Source organism: Typopeltis vanoorti, chromosome 14, assembly GCF_054136105.1.
Source record: "Typopeltis vanoorti isolate ZY-2024b chromosome 14, IOZ_Tvanoo_1.0, whole genome shotgun sequence".
NCBI lineage: Eukaryota > Metazoa > Arthropoda > Arachnida > Uropygi > Thelyphonidae > Typopeltis > Typopeltis vanoorti.
Genome location: NC_143562.1, coordinates 49,883,479 through 49,910,541, shown reverse-complemented (window position 1 = coordinate 49,910,541; position 27,063 = coordinate 49,883,479). Strand labels below are relative to the sequence as shown.

Genomic DNA, 27,063 nt, shown 5'->3' with positions numbered 1-27,063 from the left:
TCGGTTATCGGCCTCTCTCGCATTTAAAGCGCCAGTACGTGCCGTTGCAGGTTCTTACGTTTTTTATTCGTTTACTAACAAGCGAGAGCGGTGAGCGCTCCGATTCTGATCTGCGCACCGCTTTGAATAATAGGCTATATCTTCGGGAATTTTTCGAATTTCTTGATAAAAAGTTAGCAACAGATTTTTAAAAGTACATACTTTTAGAAACTAATATTAAAAAATCGATGTTTTTGATCCTCTAAATAGTACTGCCTACTAAAAACGAACAAAAACTTACAAATTAGCAAAAAGAAATTGCCATAGAGGAAAAACCTGACGTGACAGAGAAAAATGGGTTTGATATTTGAAATCAGCGCTTTTTTTTTCAGGAAGAGAGCATGACAAATGTAAGTATTGTTCTTCTTTCTGGGTTTTTTTTTGTCTATTACGTTTTCTTGGCATATTCAACATATCTTAGAGTTGAAGAACATATATATTTGACTTTCTTTTTTTCTTTTGTTTTTTTCCAGATACATATGTGCTCAGTCGTAAGTATTCGATTTCATAATTCTTCAATATGTTATAGTCTAGAATATTTAATTTAATATCGATGAGAATTTTATTTCTGTGTTTTTATTTTTAAAAGTAAATCTACCTGTTAGGGTATTTTGTAAATTGAAAGATGAATTTAAACTGCAATATCATAAAATTAAAGATCTGGAAAACAATTCACTTTGAACTAGATATGCATGTCAAATCATGACCGTAGACCGCTAATCGTGACATTTTTTAAATAAAAAATGTCACATTAGCGGTCTACGGTAACTTCTGAAACCATCCCCTCTTCTGAGAGTAGAATACAATGGTTCGAAGTCTTTTATTCAAAATTTTACTTTATTTTGTGTAACCGTAGGTGATAAAGTTATTTACCTGTAATTTCTACAATCATCTGTCTTAACATTAGCTTTTAACAGTCTGATGAAAACTCACATTTTTTCCAACAGTTATTTATAAATTTTAAGAATTTGTGATGTAAATGTTCTCCACTATATTTCAACAGCTAATTACTTATGCTATCTAATCAAATTGATTTTCTATTTTTTATTCCTTTATTGTATTTTTTAGTTCTTCCCATCCAACTGGTCTATAACAATATGGGTTTGGAATAATAAATGCACGTAAACACAAGAAAGATATTTAATTAACCAAATATTTCGGTCTGGAAATAGCAGACCATCTTCAGTGGTATTACAAGAACAGGTTTAAAAAATACAAGCTAGAATATTAACAATAGATCGTTAAAAATAGAACACGCTGCGTGATGTTATATCACTGAGTATGAAACCGAACATTTTGAAGTAGGGACATGATTGAAAAAAAATTAATGAGTAATCTTGATCAGACTTTCCCAGATTTTTGATATAGATATACAGTCATTACGGTTCAGGTTGGGGCGATGGAGTAAGGCCTCCACGCTTTACTTGAACAAACGTTCGAACCTATACGGGATCTATGTAAGAGGCGAGTCCTGGACCAAAAGATGCTGTGATCAGTTTCAATCCCGTGTTGAACCAATCCAGACTTTTCAGGTTTGTTGTGAAGAATGGAGGGTCGATGTTCTTGGATTCTGTTTTCAAGAGAACGTCCAGTCTGTCCAAAATAGGTTTTGGACAGACTGGAGACTTCCTGGAGATTATCAAATTCCTTGAAACTGGAGACAGTTTCAAGGAATTTGATAATCTCCAGGAAGAGATAAAGTTTGAAAGACCGAAATATTTGGTTAATTAAATATCTTTCTTGTGTTTACGTGCATTTATCATTCAGTCTTATGTCACAAGTATCCTTAAAACAGCAATATGGGTTTTATCATTGTTATTTTCTGTTAATATATTTGGATCATACCTTATAATATTCTGTCCACTTTTTCCTTCATTGCTTAATATTTATAGAATATGTCTTGTCTACCATCTATATATTTTTCTGTTTTATTAATAAATCTATCCCAAGCATCTTGGTGAGCGTTCTTTACTAAGAATTTATTTTTTATTTTCTTATAATTGCTTTTATTGTATAATTGTGGTAATTGTCTGAAAATATTTAACTTCCTTCCTCTGTAAATGTGAATATCTCTTATAGATGGAACAATTTTTCTGATTAATAACTGTCTATATCTTTTGTTCTCTATAATTTATTTTTTGCTTTTGTTTTCACAGTTGTATCAACATTTTTGGTTTTCATTTAGAGGTAACAAACATACTGGTAGAGCCTCCGTAACTGGACAGGCCAAGAGGTAGGTGCCAGAGTAAAAGAAGTGTGAGTCGAATGGAAAACCATGCGGAAAACACATTTAGAAACATTGGTTTAGGATATCGGATGGTGGTGATTCGGTTTACATCTTCTATCCAATTTGGTTTACTTTTTCATCTACCGATATTAATTTTACTCCTTTTAATATATCGTCATTCGTTTTTGGTCTAATAATGTGAAGTTAAAATATTGAATGCTGCATTCCATTATTCTAAGTACATTTTCTGTTTGCAGAAAGCTTTGACTCCTAAATGCAGAGAGGCTTATGAGAGATTTTTCATAAGTAATATATTTCTTGTTTCTGAATTACACTAACTTTTACTTATTATATGTACAGAACTGATGGTAACATTATATTACTTATATTATCCTAACATATGATCTCTACTTATCAATCTATCTGCAATGTGAATCCATGCATTTGAGAACGTATTCATTGATTCTAGCGACCCCTCTCGACTAGATTCTGAAGCGAACCGAGATGTCTTAACGGGTATCAGGTTCAACCATACTTCGTCTTCTTCAATTTTCACCGTTATCGCAATGTTGGTTTCCAATCACCTATATAAAATGGTGATTCAAAAGTGCTGGACACCACGCATGCGTTTCCAGTGAGAAGTCGAAATTTATAACCATAAATCAGTTGTAAGCCAAACTGATTAAAGGAGTTATATATGTTTTCTATTTCTGGCGTTCTTGTTTGCGAAGTAAGACTATTATGGAACAAAAATCTGAATCAGATCGATTCCTTAAATGGAAGGAATGTACGATAGTTACATTGTACAAGGATGCTGTAAAAACCGATGAATAACTACGGACCTATTAGAATGTCTGGTGTGATAGTGGGGATTTTAGTGTAATTGGTAAGAACTCGCATTGAGAAATTGGTAGAAAAGCAAGATATATTCTGCTCCATGCAGAGTTTTAGTAAAGGAAGGTCTGTTTATAGCAATTTGTTCATATTTTATAACAATGTTACGGCAGAGTTGGATAAATGGAATGAATACACTTCAATGTTGTTGGATTTTTCTAAGGCGTTTGATAGGATATCACACGAAAGACTGTTGCATAAACTGGAGAATATGGGATTGGAATATAAACTCTTGACTTGGATCAGGGGACTGTTGACAGAAAGATATCAAAATGTGGTATACAGTGGGTGTGAATCTTCCAGGTTTAATTTGACCAGGGTGTACCTCAGGGTTCAGTCGTTGGGCCATTATTGTTCAATCTGTACATTAATGACATCAAGAAGGGTCTATCATCAGATATGCAATTGGTTTCCGACGATGCAAAGATAGGCAGGGCAATCAGGGATGCTACTGATATTCAGCAATTACGAAATGATTTCAATAGACTGGAAATCTGGGCGAACAAAAATGGCTGTCAGGTTAATGTTAGTAAGTGCCAAGTTATGCACTTTGGCGTGATTAGATTTCCAGCGGCATATTATATTGGTGGGGTTACAAGAAACTGAGGAGACAAGTTATCTTGGAGTATTGGTGGATAGGAAATTGAAGTTCAAAGGTCACATAGCAAAACTGGAAATATATCTCAGAGGATAATTGTGATGTTGAAGCGAACCCTGACATGTAAGAATAACAGAGTCATTTTGCCTCTTTATAAGGCTTTGATAAGACCACACCTGTATTATTGTGCTCAGATTTGGTCTCTCGGACTTCAAAGGCATAAAAGAGCTGAAGCTGTGGAAACAGTACAAAGAAGTGTTACGAAAATTATATCTGGAGTTTGAGATTTAGATTATGAGGATAGACTGCGAAGTATGTGGATTGCAGACTCTGATTAACAGGTGAAAGAGGGGTGATATGATACAGGTTTATAAACGTTTGAATGGGTGATATAGGATATCAACTGATGAAATATTTCGTTATATGGAAGATGGGAGAGAGAGAGAACACGAAGGCATCCATGGAAGTGACGTTTGTTTACAGCAAGAAAGAGGGGTCAGAACTAAGTTTTTTTCGCCCAGAGTGCAGTTTTTGAGCGAAATAGATTGATTGCCTTTACGGGTAGTGAGTGCATCTAGTGTGAACGATTTTAAAGGAACGTATGAGAGCTGGTTTGGATGATTTATAGACTCACTCAATGAGTCATAGGCTCCCTGGAGGTTTCAGATAATAATAATAATAGTAATGATGATGACAACAACAACAACAACAACAATAATAATAATAATAATAATAATAATAGAGTGCCGTCAAAATATATGATGAAATCGCAAATTAAGCTAACATCTTCCCCACCTGTGTACAGAATTCTCACTGAAATTTGGATGAACTGGAATGTTATCGTCAAGTGGGTTGCACAACTGCTGAGTAAAGACCAACAAACAGCTCGAAAGAGTTTTGAAGTAGAACTTCTGCATGCTTATGAGATTCAATGCTAATGTTATAAATACAATTGTTATTTCAGAAGAAATTCTCAACCAAATTCTCTGTTTTCATTAATAATTATTCATTTCTCTTTGTCGAATAGATCACCATTCGTTTAATAATAAGAAGGTGGTCCTTCTAAATGCGATCTGCTGTCCAGTGTAGCTTAATTTATCCATTAAAAGCAACAAATGCATCCTAACATTAAACAAACATCACACTATATATCACAACACATTATATATATACACAAACTGCAGATATCAATGGCTGATTTAATAAATTTAAAATTTTACTACCGTAAAAACTTAATACTTTTTTCCCAAATTCCTACTAACAGGTTTGCGTCGAAAGAGAATCCATGAAGAAAGAAGGTGAAAAACAAGATCAGAAAAAAACTATCTGAAAGATTAATAGATGAAAGTGGATAATGAAAACCAAACTATGAAAAATACGTAAGATGAAAGAGATAAATGGATAATACAAAATAGAGAAGATAAAAATGTCATAAATGTATTTTAAGCGATAACAAAAGAAACAAGATCTACGGAAATGAATGCATTTCATTAAAGCAGGTGACTTTTTTGAAATAAAATGTTACAATGAATGAAGTTAATAAAATATACCTTGTCATATAACGCATACGCTTTGGAATGTGTATGCACACGCTGCAAGGTTATTGTAAATAATTAACAACAGATACCACAAGCAGCATTTATTATCATGACTGCAGTGACGAGAAATTGCATTTATTAAGGGTTATATGATAAAAAAATAATAACAAAAAATGTATTTAATAAAGTATCTCTCTCACTGACATTTTATTTCACACTAAGGAAGAATTCATAATAACATTAAGGAAGAGATCCCAGTATTAGAGAACAGACCTTAGATGACTCGAAGATGTATAAAATTCTTCAGAAAAAAATCTATTACAGTCTCTTACTATCATCATCAATATCAAGTGGAAAGCGCTTGATCTTAGGTAAGCAGAGTCTCTCTCTCTCTCACACACACACACAAATTGCATTAAAGAATAAATCTTACTGTCAGAGACCAGAATTTATTCGATTTGTAGATGTATAAAATGCTCCACAAAAAACACCCGTTAAAGTCTTTTATTATCATTATGATCAAGAGGATATCATGATGTAATGTAGGCGACATCTTGTCTCTCCGTTTCTCTCTCTCTCTCACGAAGAGACGACCCATCATCATTACATAGTACTAATGATCACACTATTCATCTATTATCATTAGTAATAATATTTTTTTCTTGATTGGAACACTAACAAGTTTAGATTATTCTAATTTTAAAGAAGCATTTTTTCACTCGACGTATTCCCTAGTTCTTTGCTTTTTATTGAGGGTAGACTTGAAATTTTACACAAGAAAGATGATATCCGAAAAACATTTTGGAATAAATACGAAAACTAATCATAATTAATGACTACTTCTACAGTTTTCAGCAGCAAATCCTTGTAAAACTAACGTCATCTAGTTTGCTGCTTATATACACTGCTTGGAAGGAAGTCAACGGACACTATCGGTTAAAGAACAAACAATCATAGCGCCCACCTTAATAAGATTTAAGACCTCCTTTCGCTGAGATGTCTGCAGTAATCCCACTGGGCATACTTTCCACAAGCATACGATAGCGATCAATCTGAATTTTGGACCATTCTTCCTACATTCTTGTAGGGATGTCCTGAAACTGTTATGGAGCAGACGTCCTTTAAAGTCTCCCTACACTCCATTTCATCTAATAGATATTCAACAGACTTGAAATCAGGGCACTGTGGAGGGCAGTGAAATGTGGTGGCGTTCATATCCACATGCTGTGCAGTTACAACAGTCAGCCTTTTGATACGGTACGTTGTCTGGCTGAAAGAGACAATGAGGAGTTCCGTAGAAACGCCAGAGAGTAGGAGGCATTGCGTTGTCGAGAATGTTCAGAAACCTCCCGTATTTTAATGTTCATCGCGCCACAGAGGTAGGAGATGAAATTAGGAAAAACAGAACCATACTATCACACCACCAACTCCGAATTTCATAGCTGCTGTTACGCACTCTGGTAAGAGACATTCATCGGGCCTTTACCACATGCAACCTGTTCGGTAGAGGGTATAACGTGATTCTTCGTTCCATAACAGAACTTTTCAAGCTTCGACGTCTCAATTCACGCGCTTTTTACACCACTGTAGACGACAATGCTTGTTGGTTCAAGTAATGTGGGGGCTTGCATGTTGCTGTTCTACCATGGAAACCCATGTTGTGATCCATGGCTGGATTTTTTTTTTTTTTTTGTGCAGATTCGTATTCCAGTCATTGGCCGGCCGAAGTGTTGGCCGTATATCGTGTCGATCAACTTATCACCCTACGGTTACCTTCTGTAAGTGTGCAGGTAACACTTGCAGCTGGCTCCTGGTTTTTGCATTTCATTCGTTTCCGTTGCATTCTACACCCCCCCAATTTTATCAGGATTCGAGAGGTATTGATGACTATAATCCATATGTGATCATAGGCCTCTTTGCCTGTTCTGGGGGACGAAAAACCCGAGTTTCCGGATGAAAAAACCCTACCTCCGTATGAGACGGTCTAACCTTTAGTCGAAAGAGACCAGATAAAGGTTCCTCACGTCACTGAGGAATCGAACCCAGGTCTTTCGACTAAAGGGTTTCGTGTATACTGACTGAGCTGCGGAGGCTCAGTTGGCTCCCTGCGCTTTAATCTTAGTATGCTAAGATTTAAGCTTCGCAGTTAGCCTAGTGACTTTTCGCTTCGTAACCATATGCCTGGGGAAGGAGTGTCCTAGGTTCGATTCCCGTCGGTGACGTGAGGAGCTGAAGGATCTTCCTCAGCCATAGCCAAATTAGCCAGTCTTGGGCGTGGACAGCAGGGTTTTTTCCCCAGTTTATTCTGAGGATTTTCATCCCGCAAGCAGGAAAACCGGCCTTGAGAACTTCACACTATAGGACATAGGATACACCGGGGCGAGGGTTGACCACCTTATCCTGTGAACAATTGAGGTGCGATGCTAATAACCCTCGATATCCCAAGGTAAGAGAGGTTAAAGGGAAAATGAGACGAGATGAGATCACTTAATTATGATCAAAAATTCATTTTAATTCGTATCGTCATATGATCATATGAATTAAATAATTCAAACAAAGTGTTAAAGAAAAAGAAATATCTTACATTAATACATAGTAAAACAAGGTTAGAGGAATAATTTCACTGTTTTGTGAACTTTTCCTCGGAATAGTTCCAATAAAACATTTTGTTTGTTTGTTTTCTTGATATACGCTTATACAGGGTGTTCGGGATAAATTTGACAGTTTCGTAAGGAAAAAGAAAATCTTCTTTGTATCTATTAAATTTAATGAATTGACAAAAAAACATTACAGGCAGAGTTAATTACAATACTATCAACAAGATTTACTCAAAATAACCACCATTAGCATCGATCACAGCTTCAATTCTGCTTCGGAACCTCGAACAAGCTGATGCTACAGTCTCCCTGGGAAGGGCCGCAAAAACTGTTTTAATTTTATCCATTAACTGGGCTTTTGTATTACTGGAAGTGCGATTGGTGTCTTTTTCAACTGCGCCCCATACAAAATAATCCATGGGGTTAAGGTCTGGGGAGTTTGGAGGCCAAACATTTGGACTGGTGAAGTCGTAGAAATTTTCAGACAACCATTTTTGACTTTTCCCAGAGGTGTGGCAAGGGGCCGAATCCTGCTGCCATACATACGGCCTACCATTACCTACCCTTGTTATCCAGGGCGCTTGACTACAGTTAGCAACTCCACGAACAAAGCCCGAATTCCAATGCCAGGGTTCTTCGACACCTGTTCCTGCAGATTTGTGAGGAATTCTGCTGTACGAACGCAATCAGATCGTCTGCTAGGGATCTTTCTTCTTGCTACATCCTCGTAGTCACCATTGCAAGTCTCTAGTTCATGCCTGATTGTTTTTACTGTATTCAGGGAGCATTGGGCAGCAGTCGTAATATCCTTATTTTGATGGCGGGCACGAATCATCATGATACAAGTTATTCTCTTCCATGATTCAGGTGAGTTCCAGCTATCCATCCTTTCTGACATCTTGTATATGAATGAAGAAGGGTCCAAACTTTTAAATGAAGTGAAGTGTGTGTTAATGCATGTAACTTACGGAAAAATATAATTAATTATAAATATGTCAAATTTATCCCGAACACCCTGTATAAGAAAGTCATTTTGGTTCGAAAATTCTGAGAAATGTTTATCCATTTCTTTAAATATTTATTAATAGTATATATAGATTGGAATTTTAATCAACATGTTAAAAGATTTTAAATTGATTCAGGAATATTTAATTCCAGCTGTGCATAATTTTATTTACAGTGATAGCCTTGAATTAAAAAAGCAGATACTCGTATTGAAAAAATTATCAACCTTCAATATATTTCCTTATTACGAAAGTAGAGCCTCCATAGCTCAGTCAGTATAGCAAACCGCTCTGTTCGGAAAGACCAAAGACATTCTGTGACGTGAAGATCCTTCATCTGGGTATTAAGGGTACTAAGGAGCAGATTACTTCTGCACAACCTATAAGTTCCCATTGTCCATTAAATCAGTTACCTTATAAATAAAAAACAGTCACGTGAAAGCGCCCACTATGATTACCCTACGAAGTAAAGATGGCGCCAATAAAGGCCAACGACGAAAGAGTACCTCGAGTCTCTTCAGCGTAGCGCCTTCTGTCGACCACAAACCCAATGACAATATGAAGTGCCGCAGCTGAAAAGCCAAAGTTACCGGGAAAAAAAGGGTATGCTGTGGTATTTCTGTTACATCTGGCTACATGCTTCCTGCGCGAAAATAGATGAATCAGCGTACAAGCTTATTATCGATCTCATCCAGCCTTTTCTATGTTCGATGTATCTACCTTTCGTAAAGAAACTACTGAACTTAGGCAAACGAGTCGAAAACTTGAAAAACACCTTAATACTATGATAGAAACCATCTCCAAAATCAGAACGTTGGAAACCAAGCTCGAGCTAGTCGACGGTCAGCGCCCCATCGGAAGTGCACCTTTGGTTGCTAATGAACTCCGAGAACTAATCGCTCAACGGTACACGATTCGATCGAGACCGCAACCAGGAAACTCAACGCCGTTCTTTTGAACTTTCCGACCGAGAATGGTAAATCGCTAAAAGAAGACATCAGCAAATTAGCAGGACAATGCTACTTCCCAGAAATATCGTCAGATGCCATCGTTTCGACCCAAGAACCAAAGAATAGACGGAACGAATTTCCACGTCTCTTGAAAGTGAAAGCACATCCAAATTAATAACGACGAAATATAACATGTCAAAGGATATCTCCCCCCTATTCGCCCATACGTTCTCAATCCATCTTAACATTTGGTCAGAGATAACAAGGGCGCCATTTTCGGAGAACACTTGAAGAAAAACGTCAAAATGAGGAAAACAGTTGGATCATCGTGTACAAACAAGGTAATTTAGTGCAAAAATCAAGTGATAATATTAGCAGCCACCATGGTTACTAGCATGCAGGCACTGCATAGGAAATCTGCGAAACCCTTGCGGTCAAATATATATCCCACAGAACCTTGAATATCACTTCACTAACATCCGTGTCCTTAATAGTGTCCATTACCATCATCAGTTCACCAAACCCCACCTACTCTTTTTAGCAGAAGCGCTATCCATCTCAACTTTCCAAACTACACACTGTTTATCTCCTTTCGAACCAAGGGTGGAGTCTACTGTGTATTTGGATGGGTCATTACCAATGACCCTTCCAAATACACAGTGAAAGTAGTGCGCTGCTTTGGTAATTCTGACCACAGTCTAGTACTCATCTCCTTCCCCTTGCAACAACGCTTACAGAGCAGCTCCCACACAAGAGTAGTTTGGCATTATAACAGTGCCGAGTCGGACGGCCTCTGTGACTTCTATGCTTCATTACCATGGTTGAACCATTGTTTCTGGTCTTCCATTCCAAACATATGCACCGAACGTATCACCAAAATAATCCTTACTGGCATGGAAACACACATTTGCGACACTACTCTGAACTGTTGTCCCCTAACTAAAAACTCCTGGTTCTCCAAGGCAGTACAAATTATAAATAAAGCATACCAAACTGGCTCAAATTAAGACATCCATTCTCCTTCAATAACCAAGCTCGAAATACTTTCAAGAACTATCAATGCTTCCAAAAAGAGTTTGAAAGAGCAAAAAACAGGAAACAGCCTTCCTGTCCAAACAGCAGCTGAGACCTTTGGTCTCTCACCAAATCAATTGGTCATACCTTCAGCCCTATACTATTCCCAATCTATCACACCCAGGTGGCTCTATTGCATTATCATCCACAAAAAAGCTAATCTCCTGGCTTCCCACTTTGCCTCCAATGCAGAAATAACTGACAATTGTAAATGCCACCCAGTCATTCCAGTTACGCAACATACAATGTCCCCTGTATCATTTTGCCAGAAACAGATCAGAAACCTATTGTATAAATTAGACACGAAAAAACTACTGGCCCTGAAGCAATCCTCTAATAGTTGGGAAGGCTTGTGCCCCAGATCTGACTCATATCCTATGCTGCCTGTACATACTCCCTAACTCTACTGGTATCTATCCCACAGCCTAAAAATTGGCACATATTCAGCCCATTCCTAAGCAGGACGAGAAATCTCTGCCAGGAGATGTAATCAAATATGTCACCAATCTCTGGGCGAATGACATGGGGAAATTTGGCGAATCTCTAGTGGTCGCACTTGATATATCTAAAGCTTTTGACCGAGTCTGGAACAAAGGCTTACTAAGCAAACTCATCTCATGTGGACTGTCTCAGGACTTCTGCAGTTGGGTTGCCAGCTTTCTGTATGGACGCACACTATGTGTGATGGTGGAGGGTTCCTTATGCGCTCACCATCCAAATAATGCAGGAGTTGTGCAAGGTTCTGTTCTTCACCAACCCTCTTCCTTCCATATATAATGATCTACTTCAGTTGACCTCCACCCCAACGAATAGTTTTGCAGATGACAGCATATTGTACTGCACCTTTAATGGGACAAACCTTACTCTACACAACGTGAGTTAAATCTACAGCATATCAACCATCACGCTCAATTCTGAACTCAAAACCATCCTCCAATGCTGCTCAGATAACCTCGTCAATTTCCATGTTAGTAAAAGGCATCATACCAGGTTTTAAACTTATTATAGCAGGTAAGTCGGTGCGAGAATTATAGCTGAACTTAATTATATAAAAAGACCAATCTGATGCAAATGCTTTGACATTGTAACCAAATACATTGCGTTTGATTACAATGTCATGGAAACAAGTCTCAGAGAAGACTATTGAAAACTGATTCTAAAAAGATGGATTTTTAAAACAACTCAAACTCCTTCCAAAGAATTTGAATATATTAGAAATGAAATTTTTGATAAAGTCCCAGATGTTATGTCAAAAGAAGAATTTGAAAATTGGTTGGATATTGATAACAACCTTGAAGTGGTGGTTACAATGATAGTGTCGGAAATATGTCAAATTGGTTCCCTTCCGACGAGAACTTTAAACTAATAGAAGAAAGTGAACCTAATACAAGTATAGAAGAACAAATTTTAGAAGCTCCTCCAACCAATTCCCAGATACAATCATCTCTATTAACTTTGTCCTGTACTGCAACTTACACCAATAATTTTCGAAAGCCATTATGATTATGAGCAATTTATTCATGAACTGCTATATATTCAAAGACACAACAGACAACACTGGATAAGTGTTTAAATAAATTTTATGGTGGTGTTTATTAAAAAGTTATTTATAACATTAAATGCTCATAACCATAACTTGAAATTATTGATGCAACTTTTTATATCCTTTGCATAATGTTATCATCCGGTGATTGTTATCGAAAAGCGACTGTTCCAATAATAAGCGTAATTTTTTTGCCAATGACAAGGCTTATTATCATACAGAGTATTGACATATATATACATGAGGCATATTTTCTGAACAGTACAAAGATTCAATACAAAATGCATAGTACTTAATTCTTTATAAATATGATTATACATTTTAAACTAATTAAATATTTATCCGTATTATTCACATATGGATTCGAATGAATGTGCATACAATTCGCTATACAATGTCGTAATACAACTCACAGTTCAATGGAAATAATAATAATGGAATTGTTTTATATTAATGTATATAATTTTCTGCATTTTGCCTTTTGTGTTTTTCTTTCAATATTTTTTTATAGATTCTGTATTTAATACAGATATTTTAATTCTCTACAAATATTCAGCATACAAGTTACTGGGTACATTCATTTTGTTATACTTGTTTGTTTGGATGGTATTTCTGCTTTCTTCCTGGAAGCTTTTGCACAACTTATCTGAGGAAGATAATGGATGTTTCGCGGTTTTGTTTCAGTATCCATCGCGCGAACTAGGTGTAGATTTCACTGTTTATATGTATGTGCTCGGAAACGTTGCACACACACATATATATATATATATATATATATATATATATATATATAAGTTTTTGTTATAGGTTTTTTTTTGTGTGTGTGTGTGTGTGTGATTTCTCTCTAATTTTCAATCGCTATAATATCTATATAGCGCCTGTTTCAGCTCTCTGTAAATACCTACGTTTCTTTCATCGAAATGCAGTTTGTTGATCATGTCTGGTATCTACGTAGACGTTTCGGGTGACTTTTCCATAGGGATTATTATACTGTACTTATGTATTATACAGGTTGTTGATTATGGTCTGATTATCTCAGATGTTGTTCTGGTTACTCTGTATGATGAACTGAAGTAATGTTTTAACATGACTGTGTAGTGGCATAAGTGTTTCACCTTAAATATTTTGTGCCAGTTTGTTGTTTCCTTGCTGCTATAGATGTGGGCTGTTTGCTTGCTATTATTCTGAGTTTGTTATGTAGGTAGTTTGTATGGCTATTCCAACTTTGATCGGCATCTAGGTGAAGTCTGAGATAACGTGCTGTTTTCGCCTGTGTGATGGTTGTGGTTTTATGATCAGTACTTTGTGTATATATGAGGATGGATGTCGGATAGTGAGATATTTAATTTCTATTGGTAGGTTATTTAATTTCTATGGGTCTGGAGATTTTTGAATATCATTAGCTTTTTTTTTTATTCAGAATATATATGCATGCCATTTTCAGTTAGCCAGTTAGGGATTTGGTTGATGTTGTGTTACGTATTTATGTAAGCAATATTTGCGTTGTAAATGGATACTATGTCCTTATCGTCTGCGTATTTGGAAGATTTTACTTTTTAGAGGAATATGGCTAATATCCTGTGTGTGTGTGCGTGTGCGTGCATCATGTTAATTAAACAAAATAGGAGATAGAAGAGCTCCTTTTAGTACTCAACAGATTACGTGCTTCTTTGCTGTGCGCTGTTTGCTGTGTGATATGCATTCTGTTCTTTATGTATACTTTGAACTACTGGAGTAGACACCTCCAATGCCGATATGGGTTAGTTTGTTCAACAAGGTTTTCTGTGTTAGTGTGTTAAACGCTTTCGTTAGGTCAATAAAAATGATTAATACTCTTCCATGTTTATCTAACTAATGCAGCATTTCTTAGGTCTGCGAAATCTTCCAGCAGTGTTGCTGTTCCTTTGCTTTTTCGAAAGACATATTGTGTTTTTGATATGATTCGGAATTTTTCAATGTATGTTACAGCTTGCAATACAAAATGCGTTCTGTGATTCGGTTGATTACAGGCAATGTGGCGATGATCTGTAATTACTAATAATGTTTGTTTTCCATGTTTAGGTATGTGAGTGATTAATGCAGTCTTTAGTGTTTCAGATATGTTCCCCATTCGAAGATTTTATTTAATAGTTTTAGTGTAACTGGACATAGGTTAATCTAGTGTGTTTTGTAGTCTTTTGGACTGATTTCGTCTTTTCCTGGTTCTTTTTTAGGGTTTATTTGTTGAATTGCAAGTGACAGTTCGTTTGTTACTGTAGGGAACAACATTGACTGTGTTGCTCGTGGTCCCATTGGAGAATATTTCTTTGTGTGAAAAGAGAATATTTCATGCAGTTTTTGGACAGCGTTCGCGATGTGATCATTTAAATTGTTGCCAACTGTTCGAAGGCTCGCAATCAAAGTTGTGTTTTATCGTTTCTAAGGTACGTATGTATTGTCCAGAATTTCATTGATCAGGTGCCAGGTTTCCTTTATGTCGTTCTGAGCTCTTGTGAATTTATTTCTATAATAGTTTCTTTTTGCAGTTCTAATCTGTGTTGTTAAGAGGTTCCCTTTTCTTTTGTATTCAGCTTCTAAAACTTAAGAGGTCACCTATTGTTAGGTGGCCTCTTAAGTTGTTTCCACAGAACATCTTTTCTTTGTATATGTGTTAATATATTATTTGTTATCAGTGGATTACATCTATTTTGGGAGCGTATTTTTTTATTTTTGTTAATGCTTTGTTATATATTTTATTAAATGTAAGTTTAAGATTAGTATATACAGTATCAGCAGAATCTAAAGAAGACTACAGTTTCGTTTATAATGCTGTTATATCGTTTTCTAGTCTCAATGAGTGTTAAATCGTCTAGTTCGGTATGTGACTATAGTGTAGTGACATAATGGTCTGCCAGTTTACAAGTTATGACGACTGATGTATAGCTGTTTGGAGGGCCCCGTATATTTATGTATTCAATTATTAAAAGATATCTAGCTATTTTTCTCTTGAAACTATATCATTTTATATAATATAATTTAGTAGCCTTTGTTGAGATTGCTGTTATGCGTGGTTTATATCAGAATTATCAAACTATACTTGAATTCAGTGTAGTTTGATAACCAATAAGTTAAGAATATTCACAGAATGGTGGTTACCCTCATTCAAATTCGCTTTCCTTTAAATAATGTAATGCATTACATTATCTTGCAATTTAATGAAATTAAGAGAAGGAAACGTATTTGACTAAATATCAAATTTATGTTCAAATTTTAGTAAATTAATTTTGCCGTCTAGTACCTTTTTCGTCTATCGTATTTGTGGTGTTTTCATAATTCGGCAGCTATTAATTTAAAATTCAACACATTTTGCTCTATTTTATTTGTTGAATATATTATAATGTTAATTCACTCTTCTATATTTGTTAATAGGAATGTTTCGATAGAGAATTTGAAAAAAAAAAAAAAAACAGGAAACGGCTGAAAATTTGAAGAACAAAACAGTCACGTAAAAAGCAAAGAAAACACAAAGCAAGACGTGCAGCAGAAATCATCAGATCCTACTAGGAAGGTGGTGTAGCAACAATAAGAAACATAAATAAAGCAATTAAGAAATACTAAACTTTTGAAAATTTTATTTATTTATTTATTTTTGTATCCAGCAAGAATAATATTATAATCACGTCAATTTTACTGAAGACCAAACAGTTTTCTATTAGTATAATGAAATTACAATGATTATTACAAACATTTTTTCTTATTGTAAAAATGCATGCCTTATTATTAAGCAAATGAAAGAAAAGGTCCTCTTGAAGCTTAATACATTTCAGTTGAGAAATAAAAAATGTAAAAATATTTATCAGTATGCTGAGTATCCGTTATATATTTGAACTCATCACACGCACGCACACACACATGTGTGTTTGCAATATCATAAATTTCTGTAATGATAAACTGGAAGGAAAAAAATCATTATTGACTAGAATCTTGGCCAAGATTCTAGTCAATTATCCTCCCCGTAGATTCTTTTTTCTTTTAACCCTGCATTGAGACACAGCTAAATACATGGGAAATGAATAAGAGTTAAGAAAAATGGATCCTCTTCTCTAGCACGCTGTGAGATTGCGCTCAAACTCAGGAATGATGAAAGATGGATATCAATTGTTTACTAATTTTTTTAAGAAAAATGTTTGGATACTTCTTGTAAATTCATAGTATTAAAAGCATTCTAAATCGTACATCACATTAAGAACGATATTGACACAATTTTTTTCTCTAAAGTTAAATATATAAAAATATTGAATCCTTACTTCCATAAAACTTCCCATACAGTTTGAATTTGGGTTAATAATTTACGGATGATTTGTAAAAACAAAAGAAGAAATTACTATATAATTCACACTTCTATATTTTAGAAAACAATTTGTGTAATCCACGAGCGGTATTTACCGTATACATTAGCAAAGCAATTTACAGTTTATTAAGAAAGTCTGATTCTCCAAGAATAGTAGAAATGATTCTATATTGATGCGTGTTAAAAAAATACTTTTTATCTATGTTCACTTAATAAAGAAGTACGTATATACGATCAAATGGACTTCATCAAAATATAGTAGTACTCTATTTTCACGAATAATTTTTTTAAAAAGGACTGAAATAATTATACTTCATAGGAAAGTCAACAAAATACGCTGAGCATCATATGAACTGATCAAAAGCATTAGATTGGTGGTTTTTAAATAAGCCAGTTGAAGTCGATTCGGCTAAATTCAATGAAATAATATTTACCATCAACAATAAATCCTGCAGTATATAGGAAGAAGTATTATTATTATTATCTAAATGATTCCAACAAGTTATTTACAAGATTATAAAAGCTTTATGCAGAAATAAAACTTACGCAGTTGGAAGAATTTTTTTTTTTTTTTTTTTTTTTTTTTTTTTTTTTTTTTTTTTTGCGTGTACGCATATGATCACAATTCTTTATCTCTTGCCAAACATATATCTGGCATTTTAGAATGATATGCTATATGTTTACCATTACATTAACTAATTATCAATAGCGTTTCATATAATATAATCTCATTTAAATATTATCACCTCTACATATTCAAACAAAGATTAGGCCTCTGTTATTATCTCCTGTGTACATATGGAAGTGCACCTTTCTATTCGTCGATCAAGAACATTTTCGCGTCTCGTAGTTGGATTATTAGCGTACTCCACAACATGCTGAATACATATTTCTGAATTTAAAAAAAATCTACGAATATATCAGACATCGCAGCACAATCTCTTTCCATTTCGTGCAAGCTTTTCAAATATACATCGATGTTCTTCATTTGATCGTTTGTGAACATTACAGCTGTTCATTCTGTATTTAAATAAAATGTTGCTTTCTCACTAAAACACGTTTTGAAAATTTCGCACAGGCAATCACAGACAATGGATACTCCGGAATAATGAATACTTAATATATTTCTTCGGATCTGGTTACAAAAGTCAGCACTGCCTACGCATAAGCGAAAAACAGAAAGGAGCCTGGGCCAGCAGTGTTCATACATTTTTTTTTCCAGATTAAAGTACTCGTAAAATGAATTCCACATAAATAAGTTTTTATTATATTTGCTTGAAATTCCCCTCTAAATAGCATTCCCAAAATTTGTGAAAAGTAGGAAAAATACCTTAAACAACGATTTGTCTGTACGCGGGTTTTTTATGCCGCTTAGAGACAAACCGTCCTTCAGAACACACGCAATTTACAGACGAAAAATACCGTTGTTGACGATGATGAGCGGAAGATAATATAAATAAAGAAACAAATATATGCTTGTTTGCTAAAGATTTGATCCTATTCCCAACTCATAACAACGTAGAAACAGATGAAGGTCACTTAACACTTTCATTGCCAAGCTGAAAATTGGAATTTCGTGTGGTGGCCAATTTTTTTTTTATTTTTTTATTCAGTTAGCGACGTCCACGCGATAACGCGTGATCGGCCGTTTGGTGATGATTCGCATCGCGTGATCGGTCGTTTGGTGAGAACTCTCGTCGCGCGATATCGCGTGATTGGCAATGAGCGTGTTAAACAAAGCCATTGAAAGCGCATCTACATACTCTCAAAACCAAAAAAAAAAAAAATCAACCTTAACCCTAAATCAGAAATTTGTGTAGTTATTATTAATAATCGCCTCAGAAAGTGTAGACCAAATATAAGGCTAAACAACTAACTACTTAAATTTAATGAAAATCCCAAATACCTTGGAGTTATTCTGGATCCATTATCATTAATCTTTAATAAACATATCAACAATGTTGCAATCGGAGAAAAAAAAGGAGACTAAATATCATGATGTTAATGAGTATTAATTCTCATACCATACAGAATTAATACCCATTAACACAGCAATGCAGCATTTGGATAAACAAAACTCAAAGGAAGTTGTTTATATTATATTGATAAGGTAAAAATTCCATTCTATTCTTCAGCCCCAACCGTAGTTTCTTCTAGATTGTTATTAATGAATAATTATTATTGATTGTTGAATTATTATTATTATTAATTGTTGTTTGTCTTCGTAATAATTTGAGTGTAACCTGTACTAATTTCTAATTGAAATTAAAACCAATATTTTTATGATTTTACAGTTTTAGATTAAAAATAAAACAACAAAAAAAAATACATAACCTTAATGAGTAGATTCTTACCAGTGTTGGTATGCCCGGTATTAAATTTCTTGAAATCGATATAAAAAAATAAATAATAAACATCTAACAGCATATACTGCAATCTATAAGCTTTTATTAATAAATATATTAAGGTAATAAATATGTAGCCAAAAGGTTCGAACCGCGCCGTGAGCATGGATGTTTGTGATTGTCTGTGGAAATACAAGTGGTGGGCGGTAGATGGCGTTGGTGTATTTGAAGTTGGTCGATTGACTATTATAGACAGAATTTTAGAGTAGGTGCCCTCCCTCGATGAGTCATCGGACTCCTTGGAGGTTTCACATAATAATAATAATTTTAATAAGAGGAAATCCCCTCGATATCGAATAATATATCATTATGTGGACGGGAGGTTCTGGTATATTGATGCGCTCGAAATACTATGAATAGAGTTTCTAATAAATATATTTGTTATATAAGTAACTTACTGAACTCTTAGCTACTGCGTAATATTTTGATTTTGGGAACATTTTCTACGACATAGGACAGCCAATAGCTGAATTGATCTGAATGTGCAGACTGCCATAGTGGCAAATATCGCTATACCATTGCTACCATCTACATGACACACTCACAGTCTCAGTCTATAGGCATCAATAATTTGGGGAAAATCTTAACGCCTCATTTGTGGCTTAATATTATTTATATTATATCGATATTTCTATAAAAATTCAACAACAACATTTCTATAAAAATTCAATTTTCAACTTATTCTTTGTATAAGCAAAACAACATCTAAAACATAAATTAACTACAGTCGAAAACAACTATAATATTACTGCAACATTTGTAAAAGTGCATACAGGAACTTTTCAGAAAAATCACGTAAGTTATCGTTGCTTTCAACTACATATATCAAAAGGAAAAAAGGTTTTCCCAGAGAATTAAGAAAAAAAATCTACTATTCATAAAAAACATGTAAGCTATCGTTCCTTTCAATTATATATCATAAAACGGAAGAAAAAAAATCTGCTATCTTATAGTTTTATATCTGCGCAATATGCTTCGTAGCAGCTGTTGAATCATCGCAATTCTTTTAATTTACTTTCTCAGCTGCTGCATCCTGTCTCAAAAGAATGCATCCATTTTTTGTGTTATACAAAATGCAGCCATCACAAGAAAAGGCTTTTTTTTTAATTACAGATTATATAACACAACAGAAGACAGATATATATTCGGACAATCAGTTCTTTCTTCTGAAAGCAAGTCAAGATGAGAGCTGCCCTAATAATTCTTATTTTCTACGTATCGAACATTTTATCGGCAGAACACCCAAAAACTAATGGAAAAGATGAACGTGCACACGACGAACTAAGTAAGTAATACTTAGTTCTTTACATAGCAAGAGTTATTAAACTGTTTATAATCGGATATTATTTAACAAATACGAAGGTGCTCTGAAAGGTTCTAGTCCTCGACCATAGATAGCAACACTATCGGACAGATGTTTTTTTCTAAGATGGTACATATGTCTTAAGCATTCCTGTGAAATTGCAAGTTATTCTATCAAGTAGTTTATTTTATACAGCTGTCTGAAGCAAATGTGTTGTTTTTGTATCCCTTGAAATCGATAAAATTGAGTATCGTGCAATTATAAAATTCTTTGTAAAATAAGATTTATCGCCAAAAGAAATTCAATCGAAGTTCATAAAAGTTTATCGGCACTCTTCTCCTTTGTTATTGACAATTATGAAATGGGCTGCCGAGTTTAAACGCGGCCGTACCAGCCTTGAATGTGATTCACGAGAATGACGTCCAAAAAGTGTAACAACATCAGAAAGTATTGATCAAGTGCACGATATGGTATTGGATGTCCGACAAGTCGAAGTGCGTGAAATTGCTGAGACTATAGGCATTCGAAAAATAACGTGTAGGATATATTTTGCATGAAAAACTGCAAATAAAAAGCTTTGCGCAAGATGGGGGCCGCGCTTGCTCAAAGCAGATCAAAAACGCACTTGCATGAAAATCTCTGAACAGCGCTTTGAGAATTTTAACAAGAATAAAACTAATTTTGTGCGTCGACTAATTACAAAGGATGAGACTTGGATTCACAATTATCCACCAGAATCCAAACAGCAGTCAAAAGAGTGGACAGAAGCCAGTTTTTCAGCGCCAAAGAAGACAAAGTCGCTTCCATCAGAAGGAAAGGTTACGACATCGGTGTTTTGTTATGCTAAAGGAATTTTGCTTATGAAGTATCTTAAAAAGGGTAAAAGAATAACCGGGAATATTATTCCGATCTTTTAACAAGATTAGATGAAAACATTTGTTAGTAAAGACCCAGTTACAGAAGAAAAAAATCATTTTTTATCATGACAATGCACCTTCCCACAAAGGTGTTTTGACAATGGGAAAATTAAGGGATCTGCACTATGAATTGTTGGAACATATACTCTATTCCCTAGATTTGGCTCCCTCTGAATTCTGTCTCTTTCCGAAACTAAAACTCTTCCTCACTGATCAGCGTTTTACTTCGAATCAAGAGCTGATTGCAGTTCTAGAGGGGTATTTTGCAGCTCTTACTGAGAACCACTACAGGGACGGGATAATGGGGCTGGAGCATCGCTGGAATAAATAGAGTCTTAAGGGAAATTATGCTGAATAATAAAAATACTTTTGAAATTACGAATTCGTTTTTTTATTGTTTGGCCGAGAACCTTACAGGGAACCCTCGTATATTTGATTTCTGGAATTTTAAGGGGAATTTGAATACATAGAAGTGATGCTTAGCATTAATAGAAGTTTTATTTGTCAGAAATTTCTCGGCTTGTGATTTTTAATTCTTATCAGATTAATAGTTAAAATTTAGTTTAAAATTAAATAATTTAAATAGTTAAAAATTAATGGTTTAGAATTTATCGACTTGCTAATAGCAATTTGATATTATCGCAAAATTTAGTGGAAGCACACTGCGTTTTTAAGAGAATTAATCTTCAAAATAAAGTTCTCGCATACTGCTGTAGGAAGAAGTAAAAATGGAAATAATGACCGTCATGAAGAACGTTGAGATGTCGAATAACATCATCGAATGTCTCTCTCAGCATTTAAGAATCATAAGATAAATATAGTGTTTTTCTACTATTTTATATTTAAATAAATAATGATATTCATAATTAAAATTAGGAAATGATTGCTGATATATTATTATAAATGTATTAAAAGTCTCTTATCTTTTTTTAATGAAACATGTGGAACAGGTGGGAGTTAAGAATACGTGAAACAAAGGAAAAGAAGTCGAAATTATCCGAAAACCCAGAAAATAGTGTTATTTTCTAATTTATATAGAATCTAAATATTTTCCCAACTGAATCCATTCCATTAATTCACAACTCTGTGGTCATACTTCTATAGTTGGTATTTTTTTTGCCTTCATTACGTGTAAATTAAATTTTAATTAATTCGCTTTTAATTGATTCGTTGTTATTTATTTCTTATTATTCACTTCTTGAAAAGCTTTTCGGATTTCGAACAGATAGAAATATTTTTATTATACACAAAATCCTTTATAACCAACTTTGGTACCATACCACCATCGTAGGTGCCCCCTCCCCACCCCCTTCAACGCTGGTTTATTTTTCTCTCAAAACAGACAAACAATTACTGGAAGCGTTACATTCATTCATGGTACGTGAGACCTCATGGTCTTAATTAATTGAGTCTTAATTCTATTTTTGAGTCAACCCAATAATCGTCGCGATTATTTTCCCATATGATTTAATTCCATTCTTCTTCTTGTTTTCAATTTCAATATTCAAGTATTATTTTCTCTACAATATTCTGAACTGTTATTAATCTGTATCAGTTTCAAGTATGCTCTTCTTCGTCTTCTTCTCCTTCTCTTCTTGATGACTAAACTCAACTTATCTTTTCCTTCATTATTAAAATATGTATACAAAAATCTTTATTCATTCATACATATAAAGCATCTTTGATGTATTTCGGTCGTTTTATTTTTTTTAGCCAAGGCCTTAGGAAATTATTATACTTTCATGAAACTTGATTTCAGTTCGAAATTTTGAATATTAACTGACTTTGGAAATTTTTCACTACCTGAGGAATCTTTTTGCTGGTGAATATCTCGTATTTTTCGATTAGTCTTCGGACTATAATAGTGTCTGTCTGAAAACTCTCTCTCTCTCTCTCTCTCTCTCTCTCTCTCTCGCAGAATCTATTCTTTAGTATCTCTTAGCTGTCGTTAGTTTTTGTTTTTATTTTTAAGTACCACAATATTTCATCTGAGTTTTGGATGATAAATGCGCATTTCTCTGAGCGCTATAGCAGGATACTATATCCCATATCCAAATAATCCCCTCTAGAACACACTATAATTAAAAAGCCTGTTAAAACACTAATTCCTGGAAGTCATCATATACAACCACGTTTATGTGATATAAATTGGAGTGTGTGTGTGTGTGTGTGTGTGTGTGTGTGTGTGTGTGTGTGTGTGTGTGTGTGTGTGTGTGTGTGTGTGTGTGTGTGTGTGTGTGTGTGTGTGTGTGTGTGTGTGTGTCATAAATCAGTACTCAACGCTACACGTTTCAAATATATCTAGGTCCTTTCTAATATTTTATCTTTAATATGATTCTGTCATTGATGCCATCTGCTCACTTCCATTTTTCTCATAACTCTCATATCAGTACTGATATGAGAGTTATCATATCTCTGAGATATAAGATATGGGACCTCTAATATCATGATATCAAGTCTTTGATTAAGTGCTTTATTTCTATCCCAACCCTCAGATCGATAAGTGAAAACTATTAGTTTTTTTTGTGTGTGTTTCTCTCTTTTTTACATATAAATATTCAGATAGCTACCCACCGTGCTGTTTTGCTTATTCTGTTGTCTCTTTCCAGATTTATCCTGCCAACTTCACTAAAATCTGTGCCTAAATAGTTGAAATATTTTACTCGTTCTATAGGATCTCCATTCAGAATGCAGCTGATGTTTTCTATGCTACTGCCTGTTTTCATAGTTTTGGTCTTCTTATTGCTGATTTGATGTCAAATTGTTAGAGCTGTTATTCAATTTAGTTAGAGAATCCTTGATACTTGAACTAACTGTCTTTAGGAGTACAACAAAAACCTGCATAAAGCAATCAGCTAAGTTTGATATCTCCGATTATAATATCAAATTTAATACCATTTTCTTTATAATGCAATGTATAAACATGATGAATAAGAGTTGAGATAATGTGCATCGTTGTATTACCGCCGATTTTACATCTCATCACCATGTTGTGTTTCAATCAATTCTAACTGCTGACTGGAAACTTAAATATAGACTACGTATCGCTTTGTATAATGTTCCCTTCACCTCATATAATTGTAGTGTTTTAAAGAGCTTTCACTAGTTTCACTAATAGTTTGTATTTATATTTTACAGTTGACAAGTGTAAAAAGGAAGCCAAAATCACGGAGAAGGTGTGAAAAAGTATTTTTATCTTTTCTTATTATTATCTGCTTATTTCTTTTAAGATATATTTTTTTATCATTTGATTACTATTTGTTTTAAGATAAAAACAAAAACTGTCATACTCTTCGTTATTAATCTTCCTAAATCATTTGATGCACTCAAACATGAAACTGTGTGGTTTACTCTCGTTAGATGAAAATTGAAATTTCACGAATTTACAATCTCATACCAAACATTTTATTGAAAACAATGAATATAAGACACCAAAAATGAAATATTGTCTGTCTAATGAACTATTAATAATGCAATATTATTACAACAATCATTAAAGTTTTAACAATAATATTTTAACAAACTTCTACAAAATTGCAACTACAAAATAATGAATCAAATATTAGTATTTGGAGGCTTAGACTTCTGTGGCTCATTGGTTCAAAAGATATATTTCGGTGATTACACCACATTTTTTTATTATTCAGTTATATAAACCGCTGAAATAATAGTTCCCAACAAGTTTCGTAAATCGTAGGATTTACATCTTCAGGGGGTAAATAGTATAACTTAACGTTTAAACAAGAGAATTAATAAATACAAATCATAACCGTTTGGCTATTCATAAAACTCAAATAACAGAATGCAATGCAGATATAAAACGTTATTGACGTTCAACAATACTGGACGATGTTACGTGTTCTTGTTCTCGTTCATACAGTCCGAGCTCAGATTGAGGTAGATTTTTTATTAGAGCTGACCACACTTGATGGAGAATTAAACCTTGATTTTTTATTGCATTGGGTTGGGTTTTTTAGCATATTAGCAGCTTATTTAAATTTTCTTATATAATTGTTGTTTTCTATGTATGACATCGTCATTTTTTGCCAGAGTACATCGTGTCCAGTGGAAGTGGTATGGAAAGCAAGACCCGTTTTTTGTTCTCTTTTGAATTGTACGTCTTTTTGGTGTTCAGCCATACGTATTTCTCCAGATCTTCCTGTCTGTCCTACGTAGCAAATCCCGCAAGAGCAATGGATTTTGTAGACTCCTGGTTTTTTAAGAGGATGATGAAGTGGTTTTGGTGGATGCACGAATCTTTAGATTCCTACATCCACCTCTGGCAAAAAATGACGATCATAGTAAACAACAGTTATATAAGAAAATTTAAAGAAGCTGCTAATATTCTAAAAAACCCAACCCAATGCAATAAAAATCAAGGTTTAATTCTCCATCAAGTTTGGTCAGTTCTAATAAAAAATCTAACTCAATCTGAGCTCGGACTGCGTGAACGAGAACAAGAACACGTGACATCGTCCAGTATTGTTCAACGTTAATAACGTAATATATTTGCATTCTGTTATTTGAGTTTTATGAATAGCCAGACGGTTATGATTTGTATTTATTAATTCTCTTGTTTAAACTTTAAGTTATACTATTTACCCCCTGAAGATGTATAGCCTACGATTTTCGGGAACTATTATTTCAGCGTTTTATATAACTGAATAATAAAAAAATGTCGTGTAATCACCGAAATATATCTTTTGAAAAATTAGTATATTTGAAACAAATGGAAAAAGTACGCCTAATTTCGAAATGTTACATAAGGCATTATTGACAATTAAATCAAGTAGTACAGAGTGTGAACGGATAGTTTCAAAAGAAGGTCATTTGAACCCTAATAAGGAGTCAATTATTGATAAAGCTGTAAATTCTGTAATGTTCTGAAAAGCTTATTTTGAACATAAAAAATTCCATTAAATTAATTTCTCATTCAGAATGTATAATGCTATTACATATCAACCTAAAATTTTATTTTCCTTACATATAATTAATGTTAATTTTCATATATTTTATACACGCCATTATTAAGAAATATTATACAATTTTGTGTTTTTCTCTTTAAATTATTACTTAAATTTTTACTTTGTATACACTCGTTTCAACAAAAATTTCCTATAATATTTTTGTTTAAATTTTAAACTATTTTATTTATTGCATAAATATATAATAACATAGCATGCCAATGAAGTGTGTCGGAATATAAATGTATTTTATACTCCAAATATTATTATTATTATTATTATTATTATTATTATTATTATTACGAAGGAGTAATCGAGGGAGGAGGACTCACTCTACAACTCTTCGTCTCAATCACTCAGATCCATCAACTACAATGAACCGCATCATCTACACCAATGCCATTTACTTCCCACCACCACAACTTCTTCTTTTTATTGTGCTATCTTCTATCGAAGGTCAGCGACCATCTTGGCGAACAAACTGCGTTCTTGTGTTAATCTGAGCAGTTGTGCACTGCTCTTTCCTGTCCACGTCTTGATGTTGTCAAACCATGATATTCTTTTTCTTCCTCTAGTTCCTTTGCCATCAATTCTTCCTACCAAAATAGTTTGTAGAAGTTGGTATTTGCTGTTTCTCATGATGTGTCCAAGATATGATGTTTTTCGTTTCTTGATTATTT

The 27,063-nt window shown here is 34.1% G+C and overlaps 1 protein-coding gene across 1 annotated transcript in view; it reads left to right on the top strand.

Annotated features, from left to right (window-relative positions):
* Positions 1–27,063, top strand: part of LOC150099450 (uncharacterized) — a 52,353-nt gene that overhangs the window by 11,429 nt on the left and 13,861 nt on the right. The window contains exon 4 of the mRNA XM_090404363.1: positions 2,196–2,272. Within this exon, the coding sequence (XP_090260489.1) occupies positions 2,196–2,272 (77 nt within the window). The remainder of the gene's footprint in view (positions 1–2,195; positions 2,273–27,063) is intronic.